The following is a 12,721-nucleotide window of genomic DNA, read 5'->3' on the forward strand; positions in this document are numbered from 1 at the left end:
GGCCTAGAAATTGGCCTGAGGCGCCCAAGCGGTGCAAAGTTCGCCTGGGTGCTGGAATTTGCGCCGCGATCGCCGCATTAGCGATCGCCGCAAATTCAGTTGAAGTGCCCCTAGAGGGAGACGGGGCGCGGCTCGAGGCGCTCCGCGTCCCTCTTAGGCCTTCCTCCCACTGTTAAGGGGGAGGGGCCTGCAACAGCGTGAGCCCCGATCGCGAGTGCCGGCAAAAGAGCCCGGCACCAAGGAGAAGTGCCGGGCTCTCGGGAAACAGCCGGCAATGCCGCGGGGGGGGGGGGGGACCAGGAGGCCGGGGACGGGAGGTGCTGGCAGGCGGCCGCTGAAAAAGCGGCCGCCCCGCACCTCCACCTTAACTTGCGCCGCTGCCAACGTTCGCTACCTGCGCCGTGAACCGGGCGCAGGTAGCGAACAGCGCTACAGCGGCGTTCACTACCAAATATCGCGATCGGGGCGCGAATGGGGCGCTGCGCACACCGATGATGTCATTGGTGGCGGCGCAGCGCAAAAGGCTAACGCCACCATTAGCTCCCCTGCTGAATATCGCGGGAGGCGCAGCCAGTGGCGCTACAGCCACTGACTACCTCTTTAGGCGCTAACAGGTGACGCTACTCACCCAATTTTTCCCCCTCTGGATTTGCAAAGGTTTGAAAAGGAAGGCCTCAGCCTGAAGGCACTTGCAGGATGTGCATTGGGCTAGACATCGGTACCATTACGCAGGACAATTGGAAACAATAGGGGAGTCATTATCTCGGAACTGTCAACAAACATTAACCCTGTAGGGAGTGCAGTGAAGATTCACCAGACTGATACCTGGGATGGCAGGAATGACGTATGAGGAGAGATTGGGTCGATTGGGCTTATACTCGCTGGAGTTTAGAAGAATGAGAGGGGATCTCATTGACACTTATAAAATTCTAACAGGACTGGACAGACTAGATGCAGGGAGGATGTTCCCGATGGCGGGGGAGTCCAGAACCAGGGGTCACAGTCTAAGGATAAGGGGTAAGCCATTTAGGACTGAGATGATGAGGAATTTCTTCACCCAGAGAGTGGTGAACCTGTGGAATTCTCTACCACAGAAGGCAGTTGAGGCCAATTCATTAAATATATTCAAGAAGGAGTTAGATATATTTCTTAAGGCTAAAGGGATCAAGGGATATGGGGAGAAAGCAGGGACAGGGTACTGAGTTTGGATGATCTGCCATGATCTCATTGAATGGCGGAGCAGGCTCGAGGGGCCGAATGGCCTACTCCTGCTCCTATCTTCTATGTTTCAACCCCTCATGGAGGTGAAATAAGGCCCACGTGTTAGTTGTCAGGATTTGTTATAGTTGAAGCTGAAATGGTCTTTACATAGGCAAAGTGGTTAGCAATACTGAAGGATCGTTAGAAAACCTCTTGTTTAAGTCATGTAAGATGACCCACTGATATGGGACCACATGGCATGTTTTTTGGTTTTGTATCTCTGCAAGTCCACCCGTCTGTGTAATAAAGCAGATGAACGATTTTCAGTGATTCTCGCCTCACCTTGTGCTAACTTGGTCCGCTTTGAAGAAATACACATACAAAAGACAGAAATGTCCCGCGCCAATCATAAGGGGATATTACTGTTACTTCCTCATTTACACATCGTACGAGTACATACAGGGCACCAGATGTCGAATCCATTTGTTTTTTTTTTGAATATAATAAAAACATATGAAACTACATTAAGAAATAACCACACATAAAAAATAAAAACAACTCACCTCTGTGACATCCATGACCTTAATAGCTGCCAGCTGCCCAGTCTTGACGTGGCGGCCCTGTAATAAAAGGAGCAAACTGTGAGCTCGCAGGAAGAATTCTTGTACATTTTACCTACCTATCAATGATACTTATATTTTACAGTGTCTTAACACTTTAAAGAATTATTTTTGAAGTGCAGTGATTGGTGTTATGTAGGCAAATAAATCAGTTATTTTGTAAAATACAGCTCTCTACTACATTTAATATGATTAGATTCCCCAGTAAAAGTAATAGTTCCATTAAAAAGGACAATATTAAATTGCATATTCCTGCGGTACTGAAAACTTTGGGTTGGAATAACTTAAAATATCTATATTACAATAAGAAGGTACTTGAAGTGATAAGAATATCAGAATTAGGAGCAGGAGTAGGCCATTCGGCCCCTCGAGACTGCTCCGCCATTCAATAAGATCATGGCTGAACTTCGACCTCAACTCCACTTTCCTGCCCGATCCCCATATCCCTCGATTCCCCTAGAGTCCAAAAATCTATCTATCTCAGCCTTGAATATACTCAATGACTCAGCATCCACAGCCCTCTGGGGCAGAGAATTCCAAAGATTCACAACCCTCTGAGTGAAGAAATTCCTCCTCATCTCAGTCTTAAATGGCCGACCCCTTATCCTGAGACTATGGCCCCTAGTTCTAGACACTCCAACCAGGGGAAACAACCTCTCAGCATCTACCCTGTCAATCCCCTTCAGAATCTTGTATGTTTCAATGAGATCACCTCTCATTCTTTTAAGTTGCACCTACCCCTCAACACACATAGGCATTAGGCCATCTTCCATTATATATGTTGCAAATCCCCAGCTGGGCTGCATATCGCGACACCACTAGTCCCGGCTAGAATGGAGATGATTTGAGCAATTCCCCTGTCAATCATGGCTGGAGACCAAACTGCTGATTATATGCATATAATTTGTATTATGTAACTATCCTCCACTCACTGCATTTTGCTGGAGAAATAATCCTGCTTTTATCGGGAGACTTTGCTGTACTTTTGGCCATGATTTCTGTTTGCTGTTAATTCCTGGAGACTCTTTAAATAGACTCTGTTTGCTGAATAAATAGACATTTTTTCTGTGAGACAGAACGTTTGCTGTAAGTCCCGCCCCACCTGCAATTCATCGGCTGATACAGTGGTGTCAATAGACACTTTGCCAATTTAACAGAGGCAGAATTTCCTCCAGTTAAACATCAGGCACACAGAAGCAATAATTTCTGATACGTGCCATTGGCTCCTCACCGCTAACTCCATCTCCTTTCCTGGCTTTTTGCTCAGGTTGAACCAGGCTGTACACAATTCCAGAATCCTGTTCTATCTACAACTCTGTTTCAAGTCCCATATCCTACCTATCTCCAAAAGCGCTTACCCCCACGTCCACCCATTCCTCATCCTCATTGCTGTTGAAACCCTTGTTGATTTCTCCAATGCTGTTCTTGCTGACCCCTCAACTTACACCCTCACTTAAGTCAATCCATACAATATATTTTTGTGTAATAATATAAAATAAAGATCATGCCATGCAAGCCCACACCAGTGTTTCATCTTATTTGACATAAACAAAATGGCTTCTCCAGCATTTCTAATCTTTTCTCTGCAGGAAGATATCAATGGACTGGTCAGGTGGGCAGAAAAGTGGCAAATGGAATTCAATCTGGAGAAGTGTGAGGTAATGCATTTGGGGAGGGCTAACAAGGTAAGGGAATACACAATACAGGAAACTTTTTTTTTATCCGGCACGGACGGGACCGACGTGGCGCCGGTTCATCAAAAATTCCGGATAACCGAACGCTATAGTAAAAGATAGGGAGAGCTGACAGCTCCGCATAAAGCAACAAACCCTGTTGCTTAGCAACAACTGTAGAACAATGAACACAAGTTTCAAGCGTCTCTGTAGCTTAGCAACAGCTGCAGCCACACCCTTGCACAGCACAGATGGAAGAAGGCAAATAAATATGAAGTAAAACCTACTCCTGAATTTTGCCGGTTAACCGACACTTCCGGTTATTTAGGTGCCGGTTAATCAAAAGTTTCCTGTAAATGGTAGGATACTGAGAAGTGTAGAGGAACAGAGGGACCTTGGAGTGCATGTCCACAGATCCCTGAAGGTAGCAGGACAGGTAGATAAGGTGGTTAAGAAGGCATTCGGGGATACTTGCCTTTATTAGCCGAGGCATAGAATATAAGAGCAGGGAGGTTATGCTTGAACTTTATAAAACACTAGTTAGACCACAGCTAGAATACTGCGTCCAGTTCTGGTCACCACATTACAGGTAGGAAAGATGTGATTGAACTAGAGAGGGTACAGAGGCGATTTACGAGGATGTTGCTGGGACTGGAGAATTATAGCTATGAGGAAAGATTGGATAGGCTGGGGTTGTTTTCTTTGGAACAGAGAAGGCTGAGGGGAGACTTGATTGAGGTGTATAAAATTATGAGGGGACTAGATAGAATGGATAGGAAGGACATATTTCCCTTAGCAGAGAGGTCAATAACCAGGGGATATAGATTTAAAGTAATTGGTAGAAGGATTAGAGGGGAGTTGAGAACATTTTTCACCCAGAGGGTGGTGGGGGTCTGGATCTCACTGCCTGAAAGGGTGGTAGAGGCAGAGTACATTTAAAAAGTACATGGATATGCACTTGAAGTGCTGTAACCTTGTAGGTACAAGGCTATGGACCATGAGCTGGAAAGTGAGATTAGGCTGGATAGCTCTTTTTCGGCTGGCACAGACATGATGGGCCGAATGGCCTCCTTCTATGATTCTATGATTTGCATCTCAGCAAGAGCGTCGCCTGTAGCAAATCTGACTGCCCTCACAACCCTCCCATTCTTCATGTCCACTTTATTGTGAAATAAAGTAGCTTATTAATATTGTATCAGGCTGCATCTTTGCAGAGACTGAAGAAGCACATGTGCGAAAGACGCGAATATCTGGTTCAGCTCATTATTGTTACACAACCGGGATCCTCTGCCTTCATAGCAGATGTAACGTCCGTGTGTAATTGAGACACGGACTGCAGGAGTTGGTTAAAGCAGGTGTTTACTGAATGGAGACAAAACTGGAACTACTATACAAAGTTACTACACAGGCTTATATGCAGGGGGGGGTCACTACTGGTACTGCAGTATACAGGGGCTGCAGAATATAGTTCCTTCTTCAAGGTACATACACTACAATTCCTCCCCTTTTAGCTAAACAGTGCATAACATTCGATTAATAATTAAATAACATATTTACAATTACAGCTGCTATATACATTAGCTGAAGTTAATCAATTATAAATTCAGTCTTTGAGGAGGCTTCCTGATTCTGTCTGGATAACGCCTCTTTGGGGTATCAGGTTCTTCTGGCAAAGTTGATTCGGGATCAACGTCGTTGTTTGGTTCGTCTGCTTCCAATATCACCGATTCTGAGGTAGATGCAATTGGTACTTCGGTTTCATCACCAGGTGTATAGGATCGTGGTGTAGATTTGACGTTTTCCAGTGACTCTAGAATCTGGTCAGCATGGCGTCTTACAATGCTCTCCCCAACGTCCACGGTATACATTAGAGGTCCTTGCCATGTGCAGATCGTTCCTGGCTGCCATTTCTCTGTGCGGTAGTCCCGGGCCAAAACTGGTTGACCTATCTTGAAACTCCTGGTTTGCCTTTCTTTCATATTCTGAAACTGCCTGTTCTCCACATCTCTTCTGATGTTTGGCTTAACCAAATCCAAGCGGCATCTTAGTCTTCGATTGAAGAACATCATGGCTGGAGTTTGGTTGGTAACCGCATGTGTCGCATTCCGGTAGGCAAACAAGAAGTTATCCACCTTGTGTTGTAGGGGTATGTCTTCATTACACATTGCCTTGATAGCCTTCTTGAATGTTTGAACGAACCTCTCAGCCAATCCATTGGTGGCTGGATGATATGGGGCGGATGTGTAATGCTTAACACCATTGTTCTTTAAGAACCTCCGGAACTCTTCAGACACAAACTGTGGTCCATTGTCGAAGCAAATCTGTTCAGGCAGCCCATTTCTGGCGAATATGGTTCGTAAGACTGTGGTAGTTTTTTCTGTGGTGGTTGAGGACATTTTTATTACCTCTGGCCACTTTGAATGTGCATCCACCGCAATTAAAAACATCGAGTCCTTAAACGGACCAGCAAAATCAATGTGTACCCTTTGCCATGGAGATGAGTGCCACTCCCATGGATGTAGAGGGGCTTGTGGTGGGGCGTTTTGGACCTTCTGGCATCCTGTACAACTCTTGGTCATCTCTTCGATTTCTCTATCGATTCCCGGCCACCACACAAACGCTCTGGCTAAGTTCTTCATTTTTACCCCTCCCAGGTGCAGAATTGTGGACAAATTCGGCAAAAACTTATGGTAGTAATTCACCAATCCGAGGAATGACCTCAGTTGTGACACATTTTCAGGCGCTGGAGCCTTAACTACCGTTTCAATTTTGTCAGGGGACTTATGTAACCCCTCTTCATCAATCACGTGGCCACAATACGATATTTGTTTCTTAAAAAACTCACACTTGGGGCGATTGGCTCGTAGCCCATGTTCTCTTAGTCTAGTGAGCACCTGCTCTAGGTTGGCAAGGTGTTCACTGTCATTTTCACCTGTCACTAGGATGTCGTCCAAGTAACACTGAGTCCCCGGAATCCCTTGCAGGACTTGTTCCATCGCTCTTTGCCATATAGCCGGAGCTGATGCTACTCCGAATACCAGTCGATTGTACTGGTAAAGACCTTTGTGAGTGTTTATCGTGAGATATTTCCTAGCGGATTCTTCAACCTCCATCTGCAAATATGCTTGCGCTAGGTCAATTTTTGTAAAACGTTTCCCTCCAGATAGTGAGGCGAAAATATCTTCTATCCTCGGAAGAGGATACTGTACTGTGTGAAGGACTGGGTTCACCGTCACCTTGAAGTCCCCACAGATGCGAACCTTCCTTGGCTCCTCAGACTTATTGTTTAACGTTTTCTTCATGACAGGAATGATGGGTGTCGCCCACTCACTCCCGTCTACCTTAGATAACACGCCTGCATTCTCCAGATTCTCCAGCTCTGCCTCGACAGCTGGGCGAATTGCATACGGTACCGGTCTTGCTTTGAAAAACTTGGGAATTGCATTCTCTTCTATTTTTATCGAGGCGGTTACACCTTTAAGAGTTCCCAGTTCTTGTTGAAATACCTCTTTAGCGTTAGCCAAGATTTTTGACAATCGACCAGGTGTGACGTCGTCATCCTTTTTACCAGCCACAGTCAGTGCCTGAATGGAGTGCCAGTCTAAACTTATCTTTCTGATCCATTCACGTCCCAATAACGGTGGTCCACCATCTTGCAGTATGTACAGATACAATTTCTGTATTTCCTTGCCGTTGTATTCGACAGGCACCCTTATTTTCCCTCTGGGGTATACTTTCTGCCCCGTATATGTCTTCAAGACAATGGATGTGTCTTTCAAGGGTATGTGTGAGAATAGCCGCTCGTAGTCTCGTCGATTCATGACGGTCAGGGCTGATCCTGTATCCAATTCCATTTTGACTTGGGACCCTGCTATCATGAGGGTGACCCAAATGGTTCGGTGATCCTCTTTTGTGATTACGTTGTGTAGTTTGAGACAGCTTAGTCTCTTGTTCCCGGATTCACTATCACTCTTCTGGTCTTTGGAACTACTGTCCGTCATCTTTTGTACTTTCCTGTACTTTTCCTTAGTAGTCTTTTTGTTGTCGTTAGTCTTCTTCCCGGACCTGCAAACTCGTGCAATGTGTCCCATCTTTCCACATTGCCTGCATGTTTTGTCCTTGGACCAGCAGTCCTTCTGGTCATGGGTTGTTCTGCCGCAGCGGTAACATTTTTCAAATCCCCGTGTCATTTCATGGGTGCTGTATTCCTGTGGCTTTTGCTGTATTTCCGCAGCTCCCCTTGCTGCTGCTTCGTACGATACTGCCACGCTGAAAGCCTTATCTAGCGTCAGCTCTTTCTCTGAGAGTAACCTCTTCAGGGTTCCTTCACTCAGGAGTCCACAGACAAATTTGTCCCGTAGGGTACCTGCCAGTCCTGTTCCGAACTGGCAGTGCTTTGATAGCTTGCGTAGTTCCGTAAGGTAATCAGCATTGCTCTCATCTTTATGCTGATTTCTCTTGTGGAATTTAAGTCTTTCTGCTATCAGCAGCGGTGTAGGATTTAGGTGTTCCTGTAGGATATCAACAATTTCGTTAAAACGCTTCTCCATCGGTTTGACTGGAGTGATCAGGTTCCGCAATAGGCCGTACGTTCTTGCGCCCATTAAGTTTAGTAGTACCGATGCCTTTTTCTCATTGGCTACTTCATTTGCCTTGCAATATACTTCGACTCTTTCCACATACGTGGTCCAGTCTTCTATTGCATTATCGAAGGCAGTGATATTGCCAGTCTTCGGCATCGTGGAGATCTAAGATGGCGCCTCCCGCGCTTTGCCTTCTTCCCCGATTGAACAAAATGGTGCCTCCCGCGCTTTGCCTTCTTCCCCGCTGGATTAAGATGGCACCTCCCGCGCTTTCTGTCTTTTCCGCTGCTGCCAGCGCTGTTGCTGGCGTTTTTATGCCTTGATGGCGATGCCCTATGGTCTTCGCGCACTTCCCCCCGCGCTGCTGCCAACGCCGCTCTCCGCAGTCCCCGTGGCAAACTGCAGTTCCTCGCGGCTTTCTGCGCTTCTAATTTCTTTTATTTTAATTACTATTCCCGTCATCAGAGCAGGCCCTATGGGACACTTTCCTCCCTCTTCTCGGGTCTGTACGCTGCCCGGCTTCGTAGCACCGGCCGCGCCCTGTGTGCTCTACCCTCTCTCTCTCTCTCCTCTTCCCGACAACGTTGCTCGGCCCCGTTGAAAAGCCACCCGATCGAGCTCTAGCCCGCCACAGCCCAGGAAGGATCAGTGTACTACCTGCCACCAGCCCGATTAGCTGGAACACCATAGACTGGATAACCAAGCCCAGCTCTTGACAGCCTCTCCTGCAATCTTCGAATTTGATGAATCAGAGGGCGGTTGCCCACGGTCGACGCCCGTTTCTTCTGTTTGTTTTTTTTTTCTTTTTGGATTTCTTCCTTCTGGCCTCGACCTCTTAACAACTTCGCTTCAGGGATGGATCCCCGTGAGGTGGTGCAGAACTGTAGGTAAGTTCTGATCTGTACGTCGCCAATGTAATGTCCGTGTGTAATTGAGACACGGACTGCAGAAGTTGGTTATAACAGGTCTTTACTGAATGGAGACAAAACTGGAACTACTATACAAAGTTATTACACAGGCTTATATACAGGGGTGGTCACTACTGGTACTGCAGTATACAGGGGCTGCAGAATATAGTTCCTTCTTCAAGGTACATCCACTACAACAGATATCGGTCCAGTGTGAGTCAACTCCCACAAAAGGCGCTCAGGCTGCTTATGGGAGCGACTGAAACCATTGAACACAAAAAGACGTCAACGGCAGGTTAATGGCTCAGCTAAAATAGCAGAGAAAAGAATTTCAGGACAAACATGTTCCTAATCGCACAATACATTCCCACAGCATAACTTCAGGGTTAGCATTTCATGCAGCACTGCCATTTTCCACCAATACAGAGATCAGAAGACTGACCTTCAGAGGACGTATATTCCAGTGCCCCAAACCAAGAAGCAGAATCTACCTTTCTAAAAAAGGTACCCATCTCTCAGGAGTAGGAATAAATATCAGGGCATGTTTTCCATTTACATTCTCTGGTTGCAGAGCTGCTCTTGCCCAAAGCATTTTTGGGGAAATTGCGCGCGCATAATCCATGATTTCTTGTCCATGAATGGAGGGAAAGTTATGGGCTGTGCATGGAAGTGATTTCCCAATGTACACGGCCAGCAGATGAGGCTCTGTATTGGAAGCGCACAGAATGAAGAGTTACTCTGTACGGTAAATGAGTTGGTCTACGGGCAAAACGCTCGGTTCAGCTCCAATATGACAAAGTGCGCGCACAGGGTCAATGAGCATTGAAGATAGCTGATCAACAAGCATTTAAGATCCAGTCAACTCGTCGATAAAGTATTCATAGAAGAGTACAAGTCATTAATGTCCCCACAAGCTGTGCAGGATACACAAGAACTGGGAATGCCCCCTTCGCAAAGGCTTGAGAAACTGGCCCTATTGGGAGCAATAATGGATCTTCTAATATCTAGCTTGGTGGGGGTGAGAAGGAGAATGTACACGCAGTACATCTGAGTCGATTGGTAGGAAATTGAAAATTCAGCAACAGAAGGGAACCAAATCAAATTATCACTGTGTTTGACTTGGAGGACTATCTTATCAGTTAAATCCCTTTCGCATTTTTCCTCCCACTTAGGTTTTTGCCCTTGCAGGTGACCTGCTTAAATGAGAACTCAATCGACTCCAACCTTCTTCTGTTCCCTTTTAAGTTATTTTCTCTTTATTTCTCCCATTTTTCTCCATTTCTCGGCCAAGGAGTCTCAAGAGATTGTAATCATGCTTGAATATCTAGGCTTATCTCTATTAGCCTGGATCTCAGTCAGCCTGACAAAATTCTGTCTCTGCTTGAAGTCCAGTGCAGTGCTGAGGGAGTGCCGCACTGTCGGAGGTGCCGTCTTTTGGATGAGACGTTAAACTGAGGCCCCGTCTGCTCTCTCAGGTGGACGTAAAAGATCCCTTGGCACTATTTCGAAGACGACCAGGGGAGTTATCCCTGTTGTCCTGGGCCAATATTTATCCCTCAATCAACATTGCTAAAAACAGATTATCTGGTCATTATATCATTGCTGTTTGTGGGAGCTTACTGTGTGCAAATTGGCTGCCGTGTTTCCCCCATTACAACAGTGACTCCACTTCAAACAGTACTTCATTGGCTGTAAAGCGCTTTGGGTCGTCCGGTGGTTGGGAAAGGCGCTATATAAATGCAAGTCTTTCAAGGCTTTCTTTTTTCAATGACAGTGGCAAATGCAAATACGGAAAACAAATCTTTTCGTTGATAATTCACATGAATCTTTACAGTGCATGCTCCGCATTTAAGCACAAACGCACCTCGAATAAGAATTTTGTGTAGTGCCAGCAAGAAGATAATTTTCCCTCCGCTCCACCTATTGTGGCCTTTTGAACATCCCCGATTTTAATTGCTTCACCAGTTGTGCCTTCAGCTGCCTAGATCCTAGGCTCTGGAATTCCCTCCCTAAACCTCTCCGCCTCTCTCTCCTCCTTTAAGATGCTGCTTAAAACCTACCTCTTTGACCAAACTTTTGGTCACCTGCCCCAACAGCTCCTTATTTGAAATAACAACAGAAAATGCTGGAAAAACTCAGCAGGCCAGGCAACATCCGTGGAGAGAAATTAGAGTCAACGTTTCGGGTCGAAACCCTTTTTCAAAACTGGAAAGGAAATGAAATAGATCGAAAGGCAGGGCTGGGAGAGAACAAAAGATGTGAAGAGACATTAAGAGGTATTCAAAACGAGACGAGATGGTGATAGGACTAGTGGAGACAAAAGACGGCTCAGGTTAGGTGTGAAATGTTCTGGCAGAATGGGAGACAGCTGCTGTCAAATTAAAAATTATTTTTTATAACACTCCTGTGAAGCGCCTTGGGACATTTTATTATGTTAAAAGCGCCATATAAATATAAGTTGCTGTTGTTGTTAGATTTGGAAATAGGGTGAATATTGTGTAGGCCTCAAGACTTCTCCACCATTGCCATCAACGCCGTTCGGAGATTGTCTAGCAGGAGGCGCAGTTCAAGCAGCGCAAAATGTCATCTCCACCACACCTTAAAATAAAGGACTTGGCACTATTTTTGTCGAGTTAACATCTGACAGCTTGGAACCTAAGCAATCCAAGACTACTCAATGCAGTCAACACTTGCGTGATTTCCCAGCTTCCCATTTACTGAAGAAAACCACCTTTGGTATTTGGAAGCTTAAACGTATTCACGAGACAAAACATGTAATTACGCTTAGCACCATTAGAAACGAGATAAATCTGTTGGGATCCAACTGTTTTGGTTTGCAAATATTCAAAGATGTTTTGCGTCAAATGTTCGCACCTTGTTCGAGCACAGCTGAAGTGCTCTTGCAGAGAGCCGGCACGGGCTCAACGGGCCAAATGGCCTTCTTCTGTACTGTAACCATTCTCTGATTCTCCCAAAGCAAGAGTCAAACGAGTCTCAGTTAACAAGAATACATCGAGCTATATGGATGACTCACACTGAAGTGATAGATCCAAATATATTGGGCTGGATTTTGCGACCCCCCCCCCCACAGGTGTGTATGAACCTATCGGGGCCGCGCAAGTGCCGGCTGACATGAATCAGTCATTCATGAAAGAAAGACTTCTGAAATAATACTGAGCGGCCTGCGGGTGGTGCTGTCCAGGGAGAGTATAAATACTCGGGCACGGGCCCAGCTTGCGCAGGACATTCTTAACAGGAACTAGTGAAGGACACAACTAGACCTCCATGTTGTAAAACAGTTGATTAAAGCTTTGTTTAACGCTTAGACCAAGTGCCTAGTAGTTTTCTTACGTCACCGGGTTTAGGCATGTGAAGCGCATGCGCAAAAACCCAGCACTTGCGATCTGTCCAGAATCCTCTTGACAGATCCTCCGCCTGCCCTGGAGAAAGGCCTCCGCGGGCAGGGAGTTCCGCTTTCTGCACAACCTCCACTCGCTGAAAACCTTTAAAAATCTTACACCTGGTAAAAGCTTTTACCAGCATAAGAGTTTAAAAAAGAATTAAAAAATAACATTTTTTCACTCATTTATAATTTTAAGGTAAGTTTATTTTTAACCCTGTAAATAACATTATTTTTTTCAAAAAATTAAATTTTTGTTTAAAATTTTTAATTTAATGTAATTCTAACTCATTAAAAAAATGTGGTGTTTTAAAAAAGATTTATTTAATGTTTTTTA

At 45.5% G+C, this 12,721-nt stretch overlaps 1 protein-coding gene across 1 annotated transcript in view; it reads right to left on the minus strand.

Annotated features, from left to right (window-relative positions):
* Positions 1–12,721, minus strand: part of LOC147125344 (mitogen-activated protein kinase kinase kinase kinase 4) — a 407,092-nt gene that overhangs the window by 317,629 nt on the left and 76,742 nt on the right. The window contains exon 3 of the mRNA XM_086001780.1: positions 1,764–1,820. Within this exon, the coding sequence (XP_085857906.1) occupies positions 1,764–1,820 (57 nt within the window). The remainder of the gene's footprint in view (positions 1–1,763; positions 1,821–12,721) is intronic.

This window comes from Somniosus microcephalus, chromosome 1, assembly GCF_052327205.1.
Source record: "Somniosus microcephalus isolate GS21.2 chromosome 1, FLI_Smic_1.0, whole genome shotgun sequence".
NCBI classification, from domain to species: Eukaryota; Metazoa; Chordata; class Chondrichthyes; order Squaliformes; family Somniosidae; genus Somniosus; species Somniosus microcephalus.